The 21,795-nt window shown below is 37.5% G+C and overlaps 1 protein-coding gene across 1 annotated transcript in view; it reads left to right on the forward strand.

The window, feature by feature from the left end:
* Window positions 1–16,603: 16,603 nt before the first annotated feature.
* The window catches only part of flt3 (fms related receptor tyrosine kinase 3), a 127,565-nt gene continuing 122,373 nt past the window's right edge, over window positions 16,604–21,795 (forward strand). Inside the window, exon 1 of the mRNA XM_028799487.2 lies at window positions 16,604–16,714. Coding sequence (XP_028655320.1) covers window positions 16,669–16,714 — 46 coding nt within the window. The 5' untranslated portion in view covers window positions 16,604–16,668. The remainder of the gene's footprint in view (window positions 16,715–21,795) is intronic.

The raw sequence follows: 21,795 nt of genomic DNA on the forward strand, positions 1-21,795 counted from the left end.
ATAATGACAGTTCACTTGTTTTAATCTCCACATCTTCTGCGCATTTATCATGAAAGTCTATTCTTTTGATGCTGAATTTGTGAGTTAATAATGTCATGCATCTTGAAGTTCTCATTTCTCTGTATTTAGGTGGTGTTCTCAGTTCCTCTTCTGTCCTTTCATGTGGAGTTTTGCTTAATGATTCATTTTCTGATCCTTTTGACACTTGGCCCTGGCTCTGGCCTCATAACTTCTCTTTAGCGTTGTATATCTTTTTTTTTATTTTCACCCCTACTATTGAATAATTTCTGGCATGTAAGAGCTAGCAGCAATCAATACTGTGCCATAGAGCTGGGGTCTAAGTGCCCCATTTCTTTTCTGCTGTTCTCCCAATGGATATCATGCAGTCATAGCATTGTCTTTATGGAGATGCTGACAACATTTAGAGTTTTTTAAGCAATCAATCTTGGCCGAAATAAGACTGTAAAAAATAGGTTGCCTTGTCCCTGTAGCCAAACCATGAATCTACCCACTACAAAAGAAAAGGATTTATTAGATAACCCTGTATCAAAGGTGAAATTACAAAGAGGTGAATCAAGCAAACAATTTAAGATCTAGCCTACCTGTTTGGGTCTGATTAACAAAATTAATGGTGCCGCCAATGTAGTTTTCTCGTGTACTCCAGTTTCCTCCCAGATCCCAAGAATGAACTTGATAAGAGTATTGGACACTTCAGTTGGGCTTGTAATAGTTTGTGTGGGTATAGTGTGAGTATACACTGCAGTTTATTGACATCTCATCCAGGGCAGCTTGGCCAGGATAGGTTCCAGCTTATTGTGATCCTATGGTAGACTATGGAAATACGGAAAATAATTGAATGGATTGGCATCACTAATGCCCCACCCTCAGTCTCTCCCTCTATCTCTCCCTATCTTTAACCTCTTTCTTTATCTAGCCCACCTTTCCTCCTCTTAGGGAACTGCTAAATTCTCTCATGAAATTGAAATTGAGCTGGTCAATTGCCACTGGGGTGCACCATTTGCATGACTGACATACAGTAGCCCTGCAACCTGGACTGACATCACTCATGTTCGAAAACAAGATATTTACCCCATGATAATCCGTGACTGACTACAGTTAGGTCCATAAATATTTGGACAAAGACAACTTTTTTCTAATTTTGGTTCTGTACATTACCACAATGAATTTTAAATGAAACAGAACAGATGCAGTTGAAGTGCAGACTTTCAGCTTTAGTTCAGTGGGGTGAACAAAACGATTGCATAAAAATGTGAGGCAATTATAGCATTTTTTTAACACAATCCCTTCATTTCAGGGGCTCAAAAGTAATTGGACAATTCACTCAAAGGCTATTTCATGGGCAGGTGTAGGCAAGTCCGTCGCTATGTCATTATCAATTAAGCAGATAAGAGGCCTGGAGTTGATTTGAGGTGTGGTGCTTGCATGTAGAAGATTTTGCTGTGAACAGACAACATGCGGTCAAAGGAGCTCTCCATGCAGGTGAAAGAAGCCATCCTTAAGTTGCAAAAACAGAAAAAACCCATCTGAGAAATTGCTACAATATTACGAGTGGCAAAATCTATAGTTTGGTACATCCTGAGAAAGAAAGCAAGCACTGGTGAACTCAGCAACGCAAAAAGACCTGGACGTCCACAGAAGACAACAGTGGTGGATGATCGCAGAATCATTTCCATGGTGAAGAGAAACCCCTTCACAACAGCCAACCAAGTGAACAACACTCTCGAGGGGGTAGGCGTATCGATATCCAAGTCTACCATAAAGAGAAGACTGCATGAAAGTAAATACAGAGGGTGCACTGCAAGGTGCAAGCCACTCATAAGCCTCAAGAATAGAAAGGCTAGATTGGACTTTGCTAAACAACATCTAAAAAAAGCCAGCACAGTTCTGGAAAAACATTCTTTGGACAGATGAAACCAAGATCAACCTCTACCAGAATGATGGCAAGAAAAAGTATGGAGAAGGCGTGGAACAGCTCATTATCCAAAGCATACCACATCATCTGTAAAACTCGGTGGAGGCAGTGTGATGGCTTGGGCGTGCATGGCTGCCAGTGGCACTGGGACACTAGTGTTTATTGATGATGTGACACAGGACAGAAGCAGCCGAATGAATTCTGAGGTGTTCAGAGACATACTGTCTGCTCAAATCCAGCTAAATGCAGTCAAATTGATTGGGCGGTGTTTCATGATACAGATGGACAATGACCCAAAACATAGAGCCAAAGCAACCCAGGAGTTTATTAAAGCAAAGAAGTGGAAAATTCTTGAATGGCCAAGTCAGTCACCTGATCTTAACCCAATTGACCATGCATTTCACTTGCTGAAGACTAAACTTCGGACAAAAAAGCCCACAAACAAACAGCAACTGAAAGCCGCTGCAGTAAAGGCCTGGCAGAGCATTAAAAAGGAGGAAACTCAGCATCTGGTGATGTCCATGAGTTCAAGACTTCAGGCCGTCATTGCCAGCAAAGGGTTTTCAACCAAGTATTAGAAATTAACATTTTATTTCCAGTTATTTAATTTGTCCAATTACTTTTGAGCCCCTGAAATGAAGGGATTGTGTTAAAAAATGCTTTAGTCGCCTCACATTTTTATGCAATCGTTTTGTTCACCCCACTGAATTAAAGCTGAAAGTCTGCACTTCAACTGCATCTGAGTTGTTTCATTTAAAATTCATTGTGGTAATGTACAGAACCAAAATTAGAAAAAAGTTGTCTCTGTCCAAATATTTATGGACCTAACTGTATACAGTATAGTGCTAATTGCAGGCTCATAGGAAGTATTTCTATAGCTAATTTAGTTGCAAAGATACAGGTATGTGAGTTAAAATATGGGAGAAATACAACTACCAATGACACACTTTATTTACCCTGCTAATAGGCCTTCCATTATCTAAATATGGTTGAATAGTGACAAGGTATGAACAATGAGCAATGAGTTTTAGGTACAATGTGAACCTAGGCAGAATACCTGGTGAGAGAAGTAAATCAACAGGGCTATGCTTACTTCCTAGTTGAATTTCTTTTCTGTTGCTCAAAGTGTTTTGTGCTGATGCATTTTTCAGACCTGTTAATGAAATATTTTCTTTAGATACACCTGTTAATAATATACCAGATTTTTTTTTTAACAAAACATTTATTTACTTTGTCATAGATTCCAACCTTTCATCATTATACATGAGCCTGTGATAAGACCAAATTCCTCATATGCACCTTGTTATGGCTTTTGCTCATTTCTTGCTGTGGGGAAATGATATCACCATGGGGAGTTTAGTGAAAAGCAACATGTTGCATCATATCACAACCACAATATAGTCTGGATATGTTAGACATCTGAAATTACAAATAATCCTATGATTCTATATGACAAAATGCAAATGACTGTGAAAGGAAAGTTGTATAAAGCTAATAGTTGTCATTTATATTTCAATTGCTTATTAAACATGGACTTGCTGGTTTGTCACATGTGATGACACACCTACACAAAGTGAAATCATATATGTCAAGACAAAACAACCTCTGTCATTAAATATACCTTGAACACCATTTATAAGCACATTACATTTTCATTTTAAAAGCTCATTTTAATTTCTTGGAAGAGACTTGTGTTACTGGTATAACCAACTGTGAAGGCTGGTTAAAATGTGCCATAGTAAAGAGAGCTGTAAAGGTGGACTCCATATGGGAAGCTCTTTAAAGTGCCAGTACTGGAAAAGGACCAAAATAATAAAGTGCCAACTTTATTATTAAACTTAATATTAATAAAAGTTTAATATTTTTAAACTTTTTGCTAATTTTGAATTCTCTATTATACTGCTGGCATTACAAATCACACCACATCTTTCACGGATGGCCTTGTCTTACACAACCACTCAGATCATAGAGAGTATCTTATTACTGCACTGCACACAATATGTTATGTGTGTCAAATCAACCATTACAACAAAAAGCAAAAAAGAAAGAAAAGGAAATAAACTACCACTCACCTTCTGATACACCTTTATATAAAAACTAGTCAGCAATAGTTCAGACAGCATAATTACCTGCTGAGCTATAATTTGCAAATGGTCTTTATAGCTGAATATGTTGGTCCACTTGTTCTCTGAGGCCTGTGTTTTACACAAAGCAGTGTTCTGTACGAAGTTAACTTACTAGCGTGCTGGGTGACATAAAACCTGCTGCACTGGATATTTGACTGTTCCAAGTTATTGTCATCTGTACACAGAACAATGAAATTCTTACTTGCATGTCTCCTACAGAAAGTGTCAATATTACATTTCAACTATAGACAAAAAAATGAATGCAATACATATATTTATATACATACATAACATACATACAATATAAAAGAGACAGTCATGTTCTTGTTATTGTCCATGGGTGTTGATTATTCTTAAGACCTTTTAGTAAAAACTCTCTCTCTGAATCTGCAGTGTTTTTGTTCAGATCTTGTCAGTTATAAATAGAACTGACAGTAATTTGTAAATAAATGTTATGCCCTGATGTATAGATAGCAAATTGCTTTTTGCAAAATCATGTGCATTGCAATGTCTGCATAATTTTCTGCAATGAGAAACACATAAATTATCAAACAAATGCGTATTTTTAAAGAATGCATTGTGATGCCTACATTGGGGCTAATATACAGGACTGTCCTAAAGAGGATTTCACAAATCACATGATGATCACATGGCGGCAAGATACCACGTAATTGGCAATACTAATATTACAATAAATAATAAATTTATGTCTGAGAATCATGAAATATTTGAGAGGTTAGTTTGGCTGGAGGAAAGGATGATATTACAGTTTTAGACCCATGAAACCAAAAAAATCAAAAACTGTCAGAAAATTTTTAAATATATAACCATGAAGCCTATAGAATCAAAAGAGCTGAATAAGCAAAGCTCCAAAAAGTAAAAATGGAACTACCAAAACCTATGACCTTATTAAATTATAAGATTAAATAACTAAAATTCAAAAACAAACCAAAAACTGAAAAATAATCAACAAATAATACAAAATTCCAAAACAATAATAAACTTAAAAAACAAAGTTAAATACTAATTTAACAAAAAAGGCAATCCAATAATAATCAAAGCAAGTCTGCAGAATAGAGTTAACCAAGAACAAATACCTAAATCCAAAAAACAAAATCACTCAAAAGATCAACAAAACTTACAACTGGGAAAGAAAAGCACAGAAGGGGAGTTGGACAACTAGAGCAGGAAAAACTAATATCTAATCCAAGACCTGAGTTATGGGGTGAGAAGTTACGTTAAAAGAACCTTCAGGTAAGCAATGTAGTGTAAGATTTCACAAATAGGGTTATTAAAAGGTCAGCAATCTTATTCACCTAATTTCTCTAAAATTACCTCAACTCATTTTTGAAGGTCCCCAAAAATCTACCATACTACGTGGTAACTTATTCCATGTATCTGTATTTTTCTGTGTGAAGAAAAACATGTTAACATTTGTGCTAAACTTACCATGAACAAATTTCCATTTTTGACTCAGTGGACAACTAATTTTAATGTAACAGCTGTAAGAGCTGCTTTAATTATGTAACCTCATAATCTTCTTTTGCTTAAACTAAAAAGGTTCCAATCATTAAATCCTTCCTCATACTCCGTAGTTCTTGAATTTGCCTAGTTGCTCTTCACTTGACTTTCTCTAGCACTGCTTTGCCTTTTTATATTATGGAGATCAAGATTGCACACGATTTAACAGGTGAGGCCTTAATATTGAGTTATATACCTTAATTATAACTTCGCCTGGATTGTATCGTATGCATCTGGCTATATAGCCCAACATCCCATTAGCCTTTGTCACACATCAGAGGAACACCTTTTTGGCTCATCACAGCAATACCCTGTTGGGGGGAAGAGGGGATGCTGTCGCTAACAGACTTGTCTTTTTTCTCCTTCTCTTCAGCAGCAAGAAGACACCAGTGGCACTCCAAAACTTTGGGACACTACCTGCTGTTTTCATATTTGAACCCCGGTCCCATCAAATCCTTCTTAAAACTCAAGAATAATCTAGGTAAGTTTTAAAATTTATAAAAAAAATGTCTCACTTCAGAACACAATTTTATGTGGCAAATTAATATATAAGAAGAGACTGAAGAAATATTTTTGACTTGAAAAGATTAATTTTTTTTTATCAAATTCCATGTTTTCTCCTAATTTTTACTATATTTTAAAGAGTTTCCTCCCTTAATAGAATAAAAGTGAAATTTAAGAAAACACTTACACAAATGCAAATAACAGTAAATACTAAAAAGTAGCTTTTATGCCATTGCCATTTCTGTGTGATAGTAAGAAAGCACAAGCTTAAATTATTTAAACATTTGAAACTAAATACATATAAAGATCAGGAAATAAATACCCACATATATAAAACAAATTCTTTTTAAACTTCTTGTAAAAATGTAACAAACCACGTTTGGAATTTCAGGATTGAGTGTAATGCTATTGGAAAATTCAGCTTTTACAGTATGCTACATACGACTTGTAATATTTCATTTATATGTTTTATTTCGCTATGTTTTTATTTTAGAATCATTTACATAATGACTCTTAAGTCGTGGGCTCAGAGCTCATGTGGGAAGTGTTTTGTAATTAAAAGGGCAGGCAGGTTCAAATGATCTCATTATTCATCAGGTAGTTCCCCAAGACTGTCAAATTTTGGAAGTAGATAAAATTCTGGGGTGTATGCAAAATAGAAATTGTTAAATAGTGTCATTGGTTATTAGAACACAATTTTCAAGCAGTCAGTCATTGTCCAACCCGCTATATCCTAACACAGGGTCACGGGGGTCTGCTGGAGCCAATCCCAGCCAATACAGGGTGCAAGGCAGGAACAAATCCCGGGCAGGGCACCAGCCCACTGCAGGGTACACACACACACCCACCCACACCAAGCACACACTAGGGACAATTTAGGATCGCCAATACACCTAACCTGCATGTCTTTGGACTGTGGGAGGAAACCGGAGCACCTGGAGGAAACCCACACATGGGGAGAACATGCAAACTCCACACAGAGAGGACCCGGGAAGCGAACCTAGGTCTCCTTACTGTGAGGCAGCAGCGCTACACCACCATGCCGCTCAGAACACAATTTTATGTGGCAAATTAATATATAAGAAGAGGGCAAGGGTGTATTTGTTTAAGCTTAGATAAAGTGACCAGTGTGTGTATGCTTGTAAAAATATGTAAAATGGAGGTTTGGAACTTTAAGATGAAAATGTTTCATGTCAAGCTAAAAGCAACCTAATCAACAATCTACCAAACCGTGAGAACTTATTGGTTATCCCAAACTTTGACTAATGCAATATCTTATGTAAGGCAGAGTTTAATTGTCAAAAGCAGTCAGCAAGACCCTATATATTCAAAGGATTTTAAAAAGACACTTGCAGAGAGAAAGCATACCTGCCAAGACTAGGAGCTGAGCATGAGAGAAACAACTGCTAAAGAGAAGACAACTTAGTCTGACTTTGCCACCTACCGACTGGCCCTTCGCTCCCAAGTATCATGCCTGGTTTAAGAAACCAAAGACTGCAACAACCAAAGCTATAGCCACCAGAAAAGAAGCTTGCAGTGTGTCCTTAATTTGAACATTCAAACATTCAGGTTGAATGTTTTCGAATCTAACATTTACACCTGTTTTTTTCTTTCAAATAAATATGATTAACAGTTTAAATAGTTTTGAGTATTGCTTTTGCTGAAGTTGTTCTGTTTACTGACATTTAGCATTGACCAATGATTGTTAATGAAATAAACTGTCTCCATTTAGGTATTGTACTGTCAGGAGTAGTAATTAGCCCTTAGCTTCAGTTAGACTGTATAGCCCTTTCAAAGGCAGCCTTCGGGATACAAAGCCTGAAAGGAGTAGCTGTTCCTGGTTTTGCTTGGGTATTCTGAAACGTAGCCCATTCAGGGGAAGCAATCCGAAGATAGACTGACACATAAGTGAATCCCAGTAGGGCTGCCTTGTGAGTGGATTGGCTTCTATCCCGTGGTAACGTATCAAAGTTGAGGTAGATAGTCTTGGCCAGTGCTGAGATATTCTTGTTTAGTACTGGAGCTTATCTGTGCTGAGTGAATGTTGAATAGGTAAGTTTTGCAGGATGTATGTGTGAATCAAGGCTAACAGTTTATGCATTTCCAGTGTTAACTTGTTCACCGATATAAACAGCACCTTAACGGTTGAATTGCCTTTCCCAGTCACTTTTAATCCACGAAACACTAAGAGCAGCAATTTTAATAAAGATGGAAGTTCAGGTAAAAGCAAAAATTATTTTCAAAGAAAGTCAATAATTACTCAGAATCTGTTTTTAAAAACATTATTTTTTTGCTTGAATAAGAATAGGGCAAAGTGTTACAATGCTATCATGACTGCAACTAGGCCATGAAGCTTATTGGTTGTATTTACTCCCACTGATACCTTTATTCGGTTAGACATATTTCCAACTTACATGGCCATTCATCTGAGTACTCTCATTGCAGAACACATATATATGATGTGATACATCACTTCCTCCTGCAGGGATGCAACTGGCAAGTTTCCCCACAAAATACCTTTAATTATGAGTAGAGAGAAAAAAGCCACATGTCATGCAAACCCCTCTCACTTATGTGATACAAATTTTGAATTAGTGTCATTGTCAGAATAAACTGTTAAAAGGCAAGTCTGATACTCTGCTAAGGTGAGTGGTCTGCTCTAGTTTCTAAGGCATTGGACTTTTTATTAGAAAACAAATTACAAATAATAAAGTATAGAAGAAGAAGAAGAAGAAGAAAGCATAGTTCAGTCAAAAATATATTCAATACAACAAAATAGTAGACATTATGTTACATATAAAAATAATTAAAGTGAACACTCAACCCTCCTCTCCTACCAAATTTGACAGGATAGCCAAGTCTGATTTCACTTGCTCATGTACAGTATATATAGTAATAAACCAGAAATGTTCATCTTGAACCCAGTATGTGTATACTTACTTTAAAAAACCATTAATGAATTCTTGCCAAATTCTAAAAAAATCTTGAAAAAAAAAATATAAGACATGACTTTCCCACAGAGTTATGGGGTGAGAAGTTACGTTAAAGGAACCTTCAGGTAAGCAATGTAGTGTAAGATTTCACAGTTGGTTTTAGATTGTGTAGATTGTGCACTTGCCTGAAGAAGGGGCCTGAGTTGCCTCGAAAGCTTGCATATTGTAATCACTTACCCAATAAAAGGTGTCATTTTTGCTTCACTTCTCATTGAATCCATAATGGCTAATATGGTACAACACCTTACGTCTTGGTAGAAACTAAAAATACTATCTGTATCTTCATCAAAAACAGCCATTATTGGTATAGGGATAAATAACACCAGAAATTAAGGAATTTTAGATATGTTGATTTTGATAAATTTTTTATCTTGTTTATAATAAAAAAATTGTTCCTGGAAATCCTACTCAAAATGGAATGTTTCAAAGGATGCATAAACAAAATTTATGTGTTTAAATCTATAAAGGATGAATACCTAATGACTTCACAAATTGAATATCATATAAGTTAAAGATTGCTTGGATACTGTATATGATTATTGTACACAAGAGCACCTGATAAAAGCATATCTGTGGTAAAGCATGTTCTACACCTTACTGGACTAAATAATGGATCACTACTTTGTTAATAAATCAACAGTAATTAGGGTTGACTGCAGCAAGGCATAAAGAGTTGGTTTGATATCAGATTTCCTTTCCATGTCTAATCAAGCAGATATGGCTTTGTTGACTTCTGCCTCTTTTTAAAGTCTCAATGTAACTAAATAATAGAAAATAAAAGCAAAGTAGTGCCATTTCTCCTTTTGTTTTAGATCTCTGTGGAGTCATGTTTTTAACATACAGCCCTTTCCAATTGCAGATAAACAATGTTATGGTTGAGTCTAGATTCTTAACATTGGATGTTATTCATCCATTATCCATCCATTATCCAACCCACTATATCTTAACTACAGGGACATGGGGGTCTGCTGGAGTCAATCCCAGCCAACACAGGGCACAAGGCAGGGTTAGGGTTATATACAGTATATAGGGATAGTATTAAAACAACATGGGGCCTTTAGGGAGATATTCCTTTTAACAAATCAGTTCTTGCAGGCAGTGTAAGACGAAAACACAGTCATCTATTATTATCTCATGATGCTCTCATACTGAGCTTCCAACTGAGCTTTCCCTGAGGATGTTACTCTTGGCCTATTATACCTGCTCTCACTGATCACTTACCATCGTCTTTGGGGATTCTATTTCCAGGGATATCAGAATAAGGAGGGATTGTAGTATATGTTTTCCTGGTGGAGGACTGACTGATTTTTATTATCAATAGCTGTGGTTCCTACTGCACTGACATCCTAATTGCATCAATAAAGTGGTACATGTTGGCTCAGACGGTGGTGAAGTTATCCATGCTTGGGCTATTCACAGACAAGTCTTCCATGCTTACAATTTGCTTTCTTAAAGTTATATGATCATGCAGGCTTACCTTGATCTTTTACAGTTTTTTTTTTCTCAGCTTCTTTTCCTGAACTGGCAAATAAATTAAGAGGCCTACTCATTCATTTATTTGTTAGTTTGTTTACAATACAATACAACAACGTACAATACAAATTCCTCATATTTGCATTAATTACTGCCAAGGACTTCTTTCCTTCTGGTAGCCTACTTTTTTTTGCATTATAGGAAAATTCAAAGAAAAATGTTCAGAAAAGATAACCTATATTTAGTACTAGAGGTATGTAATATACAGTAGGGAAAAATATTTCAGTATTTTTCTGACATTTTGACAATAATTCATATCTGATGATAAGTTTCTTCAAAAATATTAAACAGAATTATAATGTCATCTTTCACTGAGATTGCAAGAAAATGGGCTTAAATATGAACATAGAAAAAGATCACTGTTGGGTGTTTCCTTTTATTTTAGGCTGCTTGACATGTTTCTGTTAACAGTGCACTTCACTAACTAGAGCTGCAGTGCTGGTCTTCAGCAGGGTGGGCAGTAATGACTCTGAAACAAAGAAAACAAAGTTCTGTTCTCGTATATTTTGGATTACTCTTAACAATTTTAAAAAGAACAATGAAAATACCCCAAATGATGAAATTTCAACTGAATGTCTTGCTGCTGTTGAAGAGGCCGTCATCGCATCTGTGGTCATTTAGTTGGTGCATCTGCTCTCCCTCACAAAAGAGCATGTGGATGTTAAGAAATGTTTTTCTGCTTAATTCTGATTGTTTGCAGATTGTATGTTCATCCATCCATCCATCCATTTTCCAACCCGCTGAATCCGAACACAGGGTCACGGGGGTCGGCTGGAGCCAATCCCAGCCAACACAGGGCACAAGGCAGGAAACAATCCTGGGCAGGGTGCCAACCCACCGCAGTTGTATGTTCATGTATTATGTAATTAGTCTAAGTGAGAGGATTACATAGTGGGTTTTTTTTTTTTGCCTTTTTAAATTTTTAAATTTTTTTTTAAACATAAAGAATCTTTGACGCTGTTAATGATGGCCTTGAGTTTTGTGCTGCTCTACTTTTCCTTTCTGAGACTTATGAATATTGAAACTTTTTTTTTGTCTTGAGTAGGCACACACCAAAAGACTGCTTCAAGAATTTGTGTAAGTTACCTTATTGCTAAGTCTCACTGGAGCCTTGGGGACTTCATTTTTCAGATAACACTGCATCTTAAGTTTGTGAAGCCCAGCAAACTCATAACAATAATCAATAAAGAATTTTTAAAGAATTTCTACACACCATCCACTCCAGAATTCCCACAGTTTTGACATGTTTTCTTTTTTCATCTGTCTTCAGTGTCCATTAATTTATTAGAGTTTCTTTCAAAGGCATGATATTCTTTTGTAATCATTTTTTTGTAAATTTTCATGCTGCTTTAGCTCCAAGTACTTACTTAGGCTTTTCACCTCATCCTTCTCTTCCTGACATATATCATATAGAACGAATGCATTCTTGAATTAATTTCCTTCATATACAAGCCCAGCTCAATTATCAGGTTCTTCAAAGCAGAAATCTCCCTTGCCATGCTTTGGTTATGTCTTATAGTCAGGTAGTTTTGGTGCAGGAGTTGTAGCCAAAGATGGTGGAGGTCACCATGGTTTTGTTTTGTGAAATGAACGCATTAGCATTGCTAGGGTGTGTGCTAGTAGCTGGACCACTGCCGGATGTGGAACATCTCAGCAGGAACCCCCCACAGCTGTAGTGACAGGCTAATCAGGGCATATGTTTGTCTTCTCGTAATATCCAGGTATGTGTGACACTCCATTTGCTTTTTTGCTGTTTTCTCAGGCTTCTGCAGCTTTTTCTTTATGAGATCAATTGTAGGACATTTAAATCTTGTAGTTTTGTTTTACTGAATCTTATGTTTGATTATAATATGAAACTTCTTCTGTAATGCTTAAACTTTGAAGCTTCTTTTCCTTTCATTGTGTCCTTTTTGCACCTGTACATTTTGGGCATAATGCATTCTGTGCAATCCGAAACATTACCATGAGTATTAAATTTCAGTATATCTCAGGTAATCTAATAAATATGAAAGTACACTACAGCTGCTGATGGAGGACATTCTCAAGCATCCATTTCTAACCAAGGACAAGTTCTTCTAGGCACTGGACTTTATAACAGAAGGTTACCTATTTAATCCCCACTTCTGACTCACTGTTTGACCTTGGGCAAGTCATTAAACGTGCATATGCTCCAATTATAAAAAAAATAAAGAAAAAAGCCATCCTAATTTGGGGTATTTATTAAAAATGTAATACTTTTCTTTGTAAAAGCTAGGGGGTGCCACAGAGCCCCAAACCCCAAACACACAAAACAGTCCTGGGTTCAAATAAAGGGGGTTTTAGTATGAGAAAGCCTCATATACACAATTAACAGTGTTTCTTCTTCTTCTCTGTCTCTCCATCTCTTTCCACTGCACTACTGCTCCTCCAGTTGAGTGTTTCCCATCTCCGCTCTCAGCTCCGACTTGCCTAGTGTTGTCCCTTTTATTGAGAACTTGGGAGTACTTCTGGTGCCAGGGCTTCACCTGTTGGAAGCACTTCTGTGTCATATGGAAGTCTCAAATAATAGGGAGTGTAACTCCCTGCAGCACACTCTTGCAGAGAACACAGACCCCAGCTAGGCTGTGCTACTGGACTACAATTCCCGGCATACCATGCTGGTGTCTCAATGGGCATCGATATCCAGACGTGCTGTCATCTATCCTCCTGGGGGAATAAACGGCCCTTAGAGATAGTTCTTCCCTGTCCTTCCCTTTTATCCTATCCAGGAAAGGTATTGAAAGTGCATCTGGTCAGGATGCCTGTCCATCTGCCTGGGGCTTCTCTTCTGGGCAAGAAACTTTCTTCTCTCTTGGCCGGGCTGTCCATCAATCCACCTGGGGCGTTCCATCTGTGTACAAAATCTTTCTCTCTCTCAGTCGAGATTCCTGTCCATCCACCTGGGGCCTCCCATACTGGCAAGGAACCTTCCCCTTACCTGGTCGAGAAGCCCATCCATCCTGAATGGTACTTACAACTTCATGAGGTAAAAACTCAACATAAATAAGAATGGTTGCATCAGATATTTCAAATATTAAAATTTGTGCTTCAATTTAAATGTTTAAAGTCTAAATATTCTTGATTGTAATCGAAATTTGTCATTTTTCACCCATTGATAGAGGTCCATAGAGGGCCAGATGCCCATTAAAGGATCATAAATTACATCATATTCATTATCACTGACCTTAAAACAGTCTAAAACACTATCTTACATGCTTATGTTTATGTTTAGGGCTAGGACCACAGTAAAGAATCAAATATTTATTCATGATCAGCAACCTTGAAATAGCATAAAACAACTCTCAACCTGCCTGTAATACCAATCCCCAGTTTTCTGAAAAGGAGTAACTTTGACTTATCATACCCCATTAGGGGATAAACCCCTGGATTGAGTAATGCGGCATGCACAACTTTAAGTCCTTCTGATCATTTTTGCAGACACCTATTGATTTAATCTTACTCATAAGGGTGTAGTTTCCTGCACAAAACATGGTCCAAAAATGACCAAAAAATTATGGTGTTTCAGGTCTAGAGGGGCAAAAATAGCTGCACAAAGCTTGGTGTCTTACATAGCTAGATATTAAAATGAGTCAAATAGTATATTATATGTGGAGGTTTTCTTTTACTGAGAAGTCTGGAGGCGCCAGACCAAAAAAAAAAAAGTTGAAGTGATTTAAAAGCATTCACAAGTATTTCCTATACAGTACATGCAAAAATTTTGCACTTTGTTCTCGTGATGGTGGCAAAGGTTGTCATAGAAAAACAAAAAAGTGCACCTCCATTTTTAGAGAAACATTAAAACTGGACTGTTGAGTAATGAAACAAAACTGCTTGATTGGATAAACCCAGGTTCCTTTTACATCACGGAGAAGGAAGGATTAAAATTTGATGTAAGTAACATGAGTCTATGGAGCCATCCTGTTTGGCATTAACAGTACATATTACATGTACATATAAACAGGCACATATGGGACCTCTGACACGCAGTGAAGAATGTCTAAATGACAAGGTGTTTCTTATCACTGTTGCTGACCAAGTTAATCTCTTCATGATTACAGTTTATTTACAGTATACTAGGATGGACACTTCTAAAATGATAATGCACCGTGTCCCAAGGCACATTATCATTGAGCAGGACCAGGACAGTAAGGTTTCATTGCTTCAGTAATAGGCACAGTCCAGAGATCACAGCTCCCCCATTGAGCATCTTTTGGATATGGTGGAAAGAACTTTTCACAACAATAATATAAAAGTATATACAGTATAAAAATACAGTATCTCTAAAGCAGCTTTGGATTCCGCCATAATGTCGTACAGTATACTAATAACATATTGTTATTTAAGATTATTGAAGCCTGCCTTTTCTCCATTAAGATACCTTTTCACCTAATGCACATGGTTTATGTCCTTATCTGTCAATATTTTGTACATTCTGAGATAAGCCATCATTTCATTTCTGAAACCTGCTTTTTCGTTTAGATGGGCAGGGGGAGATACAGTTTATCTCAGCAAGATCGAATGTGACGCAGGAACAAACTATTGATGGCACGTTAGTGCATAGCAGGGGACACTCATGCACATGAATAGTAAGAGAGCACACCAAAATACATCAATTTAAATTTGACAGGTGTTCTAAACCAATTAGTTTTGAGTATGTGGCAAAGGTCTCACCCCCTCCACCACCTCTGCACCTATGATATGCCTGAGTAAATGGAAGTTCCACTCTCTGTGCTGTACCATATTTAACAGTCTGAGTGGCAGTGGTCATCTTGAATTCAGACTATGGGTAGCAGTCATGTTGACTGCAATGTCGCATTAATGTGCTATTGGACAAATAGTAAATATAAATTTCTAAAGTTGGAAATTCTATGTGAACACCATACTGTTTTGTTACAGCTTTGGCCTTATCACACCCAAAATGGAGACGCTGGCTTTTTAAGTTCAAAATTGTCTTTAATATCCCAAAATATCATAAATATCCCACAATTCAGGAAAAAAATTCCAAGCAAAGAATCTTTATCAATGAATATTTTTATTCATAAAAACATTAAGAATAACCAAAAAGGCTCAAAAAGAGAAAAATTTGCAAAAAGGCAATAAAGAGTAGCTTAAAAGGGCAACCATAGGCAAAAAAAGTCCCGATATGCAACCTAAAGATCAAAACCCAAGAACAGAAGCAAAAATATGCAAGAACTAGAAATCCAATACTCACAATCAAATGGACTCATTGAATGTCAATGGACCTCCTGAAGGATCCTGTCACGTCTCCGTCAAGGTTGCTCCCCTGGCTTGGGTTCAAATTTATGTTTTATGGCTGCTTTTGATTCTTTTACTTATATTTATGTATATTTTGTTAGTTATCAGTAAGCCCTCGAGGAAGAAATGTATTGACACTCCACACCTATAGTCAATCAACATGGCTTGTGGGATGAAATATGAAAAATACACAGGGACTGGAAGGATTCAGACTCAGATTCCTGGAGTTGTAAGGCTGCACCACTAACAATTGCACTTCAGGACTACCCAACAATAAAAATTACAGTAACTTTTAACTGTTTGTACTTACATCTACACTTCCAGTGTTGATAACATTGATTAGAACTAAAAAAACAAAATGCTTCGGTTAATTTTGTCTAAAAATTCATAAACGGTTCCAACATAAGGAAAACAATTTCTGTTTCTTAACATTATCTGATTTGATAATTGATACACTTTTTTTTAACTGCCTTAAGTTTCATTCTCTCTTCAGTTGGTAAACAAAAAATAGACATACAGAATATATAATAATGTGTAGTTTCATCTGTCAACCCCCTAGTTAGAGCAGAATAAAGCGGGACCCCCGAATACTACACTGTACAACTCGTATTTGTGACTCCCTGATCTGAGCGATCCGCCAGTGCGCGTTGTTCAATCTTATTGGCTGCTTAATTCGTCACAGGATACAGGCAGCCAATATAGAGGCTTACTTTTTTCACCCATGTATCACTTGTAACTTGTATTCTCAGCGTTGCGCGATGATGGTTAAATAATTCATAACAACATGGAATTTAAAAAAGGAAATACTAGAAACTCAAAATATTTTCTTGGTAAGTGAAAAGGAAAATTTTTCTTCAAAGCATTTTTAAAGTTCAGAGTAAACAAAATTGCAATAACTCTGCGGATATGTTCGTTTTGATACATGATGTAACTGAACTGGCAGAAATAAAAGTGATTTTTAAAACTGTCAATGTTTAGTACGCGTGATTGTTCACAGACTGTTTTGTCGTTTTTCATGAACATTAACGTGTACCTTTTTTTTTTTTTGTTAAATTTGAGCGTGTCTCCGTATAGCTACCCCGGACGTGCATTATTCAGTTATTGTTATGTATAGTTTGGTCTGAATAAGATTTACAAAGCACCAGTGACTCTTTTCTGCTACCTGCAGTGCATCTGCTTGTCACTTACTAATAGTTAACAAAGTGTGCGCGTGTGGCACGCCGAAGTTTGTGACTAAGAGATGCGCTAAAGTAAGCCTTTAAAGTCTCTATTGTAAAGGTAACCTACTGCGCATTAAAATAAAAATAAAGACGTATTGCAAAAACCAGTTAGTGTTTCTGCTATAGTATGTAAATTATATATAATTATATAAACGCGATACCACCATATTCTTTCATCCATCCATTACTGAACCGCTTTGTCGGCACCGTCGGGAACAGAGTACAAAACACTGGGCACACGATCACACACACAGAACAGACGGTTAATCTAACTTAACCGACTACAGGAGGAAAACCAAAATCCGTGCAGAAAGGGACAATAGTTCAAATAGTTAGGGACCTGACTAGGATCAGAGCCCGGACTTTGGAGGGTAAAGGCAGCAACGCAAACTCCAGCATTACTTAAAATAGTTTTGTTTTTAAAAGACCTAATAGAATGGTATTTACAAATGTGTTCGTTTCTCAGGGTGCCCCGTTTCTAAATTATTTTATTCATTTATAAAAACAGCAAGCTCGCACGTTACACCCAAAATGTTGACAAGTTAACTGAAGGCGAGAAGTTGACACTCATTGCGATGTCATTGCAATGCTAACGAGTCACTAGAAAATTAAGACCACCGGGCAGCGCTTTGGGTGCCCTTTCACGTGCGTTTGCGGCACTGCAAATTTCTTCACATAGTGTCAATTCGATGGTGTCGTGGTGCGAATGAATGTGTAACGGTGGTTACGGGTGCACAGCCATGAATTCATATTAAAATTCACAATGCCTTCGTGACAAAGTTTAATAACCCGTAAATATAAATCTTCTGAGATTACTAACGTGAGAACATCCTACTGAAGGCAGTCATCGATTGCAGGTGATGGACAAATAAAAAGAAAAAAAACAACAAATATGCTACATTAACCATCCTCTATAAAGTAGTCTGAATTATCTTAACTGCAGTGGGCTGGAGCCCTGCTTGGGGTTTGTTTCCTGCCTTGCGCCCTGTGTTGGCTGGGATTGGCTCCAGCAGACCCCGTGACCCTGTAGTTAGGCTATAGCGGGTTGGCTAATGGATGGATGAAATTATCTTAAATCGCCCTAGAGTGTTAAGAACTGTAACACGTTACCTCATAATATTTGAAATATTCATGAAAAATCTAATTAGGTGAAGTGGTTTTATTGTCCTGCCATTCATACACATAATTGTAGCATACTGTTGCACAAAATAATGTTCCCCAGGAGCGCGGTGCAACATATGCATAGTAACAGGACAAGTGCAAGACAAGTAAAGAATTAGGCCATATTATAAATAAATAAAAAATAGGTAGATCATTTGAAATCGTAATAAATAAATAATAACAACAACTAATAAAAAAACAACAGTAGAAAGTGTAACAAATGTACTGCATATAAATAAACTGCTAGGGGCACATCTAAGGGCAAGGGGCAGCTCACAGTTTAGAGTCCAGACATTCAAGGGGTAGAAACTTATAAAACCTGGCAGCACTGACATACTTTCTGACAGATGTAAGTGCGAGAAAGTGGCAGTGGGAGGGGTGTTTAGTGGTCCTTCACAATGCTATGGATACAACCCCTTATAAAGCGGCCTTTAATGGAGGGCAGATGGGGATCCAAAGATCTTTTCTGCCGTCCGCATTATATCCGTTGTAGAAGCTTACGGTCAGACTCACTGCAGTTCCCAAACCAGACATTTTAAAATGTATGCTTCAGCTTGCATATTTAAAGTCTAAATGTTATCATTTGTAATAGAAATTTGTCATTTTTTTACCGCCTGGTAGAGTTCCATAGACGACTAGATCCTCAGTAAAGGATCAAAAAACAAAAATAACAACATATTTGTAATCGCTGACCTTTAAATAGTCTAAAACGATACCCCGCATTTGACATTTAAATACAGTCGATATTTATGGAGGACGTCACCACTTTGTATCTCATTTCACTACATATGTAATTTTTTAACCTTCAGGGGATGGGTCTTAGAGAGCTAGGACCACCAGTAAGGCATCAAATACCAAAAATATTATGATATTCATGATAGGCAACATACTATTAGCATAGAACAGCACACATATGACATTTTTTCAATGTTTTATGGAAAGGAAAAATTTTCACCTCTCACATCACATTAGGGGCTGAACCCCTGGGTTTGGTTGATGTACAGCTTCATGTTCTTCTGATCATTTTTGCAGAAGACACCCTTTGGTTTATTTTCTTGAAGGTGTAATTCCCTGCACAAAATATGGACCAGAAATTGCCTAAAATGAGTTTTTCGAGTGTACAGGGCTAACAATGGGGGGAACCCCAATAAACCTGAAGTCATGGATAATTAGACATCAAAGTGAGTCAAATAGTATATCATATGTGGGGGTTTTTATCTTACCAGTTAGTCAGGAGGCATTAAAGAAAAAAAACCCCAAAAAACTAAAGTGATTTTAAAGTGTGCATAAAAACTGTTAGGAACACAAAATGTAATTTTATTTACATTCAGGTTTCAGTGCCTTGTACGTGTATTGCCATAAACTCAAAAGTTCCTTTAAACATACAACATTTAAATACAGTTAATATTTATGGAGGACGTCACCACTATGTATCTTATTTCACTACTATTGTTTATTAACAATCTATAACTTATTACTAAAGTTAAAGAGTGAAATAAATTTTATGTGTTCTCTGAACTTGAGCCTGATGCTGCCGAGATTGGCTCCGCTCCCTATAGCCCCTGCAGGGGTGTCAAACTCCTGGCCTGGATGGCTGCAGTGGCTTCAGGTTTTCATTCTAACCCTTTCCCTAATCAGTGACCAGTTATCACTTTTTCCCTTCATTTTAATAGCCCTGTTTTTAAGGGACAAATGACAGCCAAACAGAAAAGAGATTTGAAACAAGCCAACAGATGACCAATTAAATCGGGGCTTCAAACTCCAACCAATTTCACACCCATCAGTTTCTTAATGAGAAGCCAATTCTTGCTGTTAATTAAACCCTTTATTTAATTCCATGGCTTGTTGCTGCTCTCATTCTGCCACAGCAGACATTTCCAAAACTGTTGATTTTCTGTTTTTTCTAAGAACACCTGTAAAATGTTTTGGTGACCTGAGAGATCAACCTTACGGAGACCTTCACCTTTCTTTATTTTCAGATACATTGTAATGGGCACAAGCAAGAAGGTCATGTGGTGGCTTGTTTTGTGTCTCATTATTGTTTGGCTGCTAATTAAGGATAAAGAAACAACTAAGGGGTCTGAATCAAGTTAATAAAAACTAAGGCCACATAAGTTATTTAGCAGAAAAAAACAGGTCACTAATTAAGAAGATGGTTAGCATGAAAGCCTGCAACCACTTTGGCCCTCCAGGACCAGAGTTTGACACCCCACTAAGAAGGTTCAACAACGCACCCTCTGAAGCATTCGTATACATCTGCCAGGAAATGAAAGTGTAGTAGCAAGAAATCCAGACATAAGGCAGGTAGAATCACATACAGTATAGATATTACGCTACTGGCATAAACGTGTAAAAATAATAATTTCATGATGTGATAAGGTTCTGGGTGGCACGGTGGCGCAGTGGGTAGCGCTGCTGCCTCGCAGTTGGGAGATCTGGGGACCTGGGTTCACTTCCCGGGTCCGCCCTGTGTGGAGTTTGCATGTTCTCCCCGTGTCTGCGTGGGTTTCCTCCGGGCGCTCCGGTTTCCTCCCACAGTCCAAAGACATGCAGGTTAGGTGGATTGGCGATTCTAAATTGGCCCTAGTGTGTGCTTGGTGTGTGGGTGTGTTTGTGTGTGTCCTGCGGTGGGTTGGCACCCTGCCCAGGATTGGTTCCCTGCCTTGTGCCCTGTGTTGGCTGGGATTGGCTCCAGCAGACCCCCGTGACCCTGTGTTCGGATTCAGCGGGTTGGAAAATGGATGGATGGATGGATAAGGTTCTTAAAAAGGAACGTTTAATTTTACCTTTTTAAAACGATATTTAAATGTGTGAGAGCATAATCATGTGAGATTTGTTAAACAGTTACTTTACTTCCTTTAATCTTTAATTAGATATTAACCACAAACGTTGATTAGAAAAACGGAAAGTCCACAATTCGCCCATTTTTCTAGCGAGGTTGCACGGGTCCATTATTAAAGACACTCCCCTCCGTGGGCCATGTAAGTACTGCCAGTTCACCGTTCATTCAAGTGTTTGAGGGTGCAAGGAAACACGAGAAATTGCTAACCGCCAGTAAATCAAAAAGAAGAAGAAGAAAACAAAAAAAATCTACTTCGACCTAAGCAAGACCTGTGAACTGCAGACAGACGAGATTAAAACCGATCGTTTTCATTTTGCTTAACTGAACATGTTCATTCTAGATACGTGCCCAGCTCACGATGCTCTTTTTTTCCTTTGGTCATTCTTTGGATGTAAGTGTGTCAAAAGACAAGATTTTCCCCACTTTTGTTAGCTATTTTTAACTCTTTAGAAACTAGACCTTTGGTCACCAACTCAGAGCGAAGCGGGAACACTTGTCATCATGCACACTTTCAGTGGTGGGTTGACGCAGAGAGCAGCAGACTGTGTGGCTCTGTGGTTTCCGAAGGTATTCAAACACCTGGAATTTTTGCACATATTCTAATTTCATTTCCGCTAATAAATATACAGCCTGGCCGTTTTCTTCTTTTTCTGCGTTTAGATGAAGCTCCAAAAAGACAGAACCGTTG

The sequence above is a fragment of the Erpetoichthys calabaricus genome, chromosome 4, assembly GCF_900747795.2.
Source record: "Erpetoichthys calabaricus chromosome 4, fErpCal1.3, whole genome shotgun sequence".
NCBI lineage: Eukaryota > Metazoa > Chordata > Cladistia > Polypteriformes > Polypteridae > Erpetoichthys > Erpetoichthys calabaricus.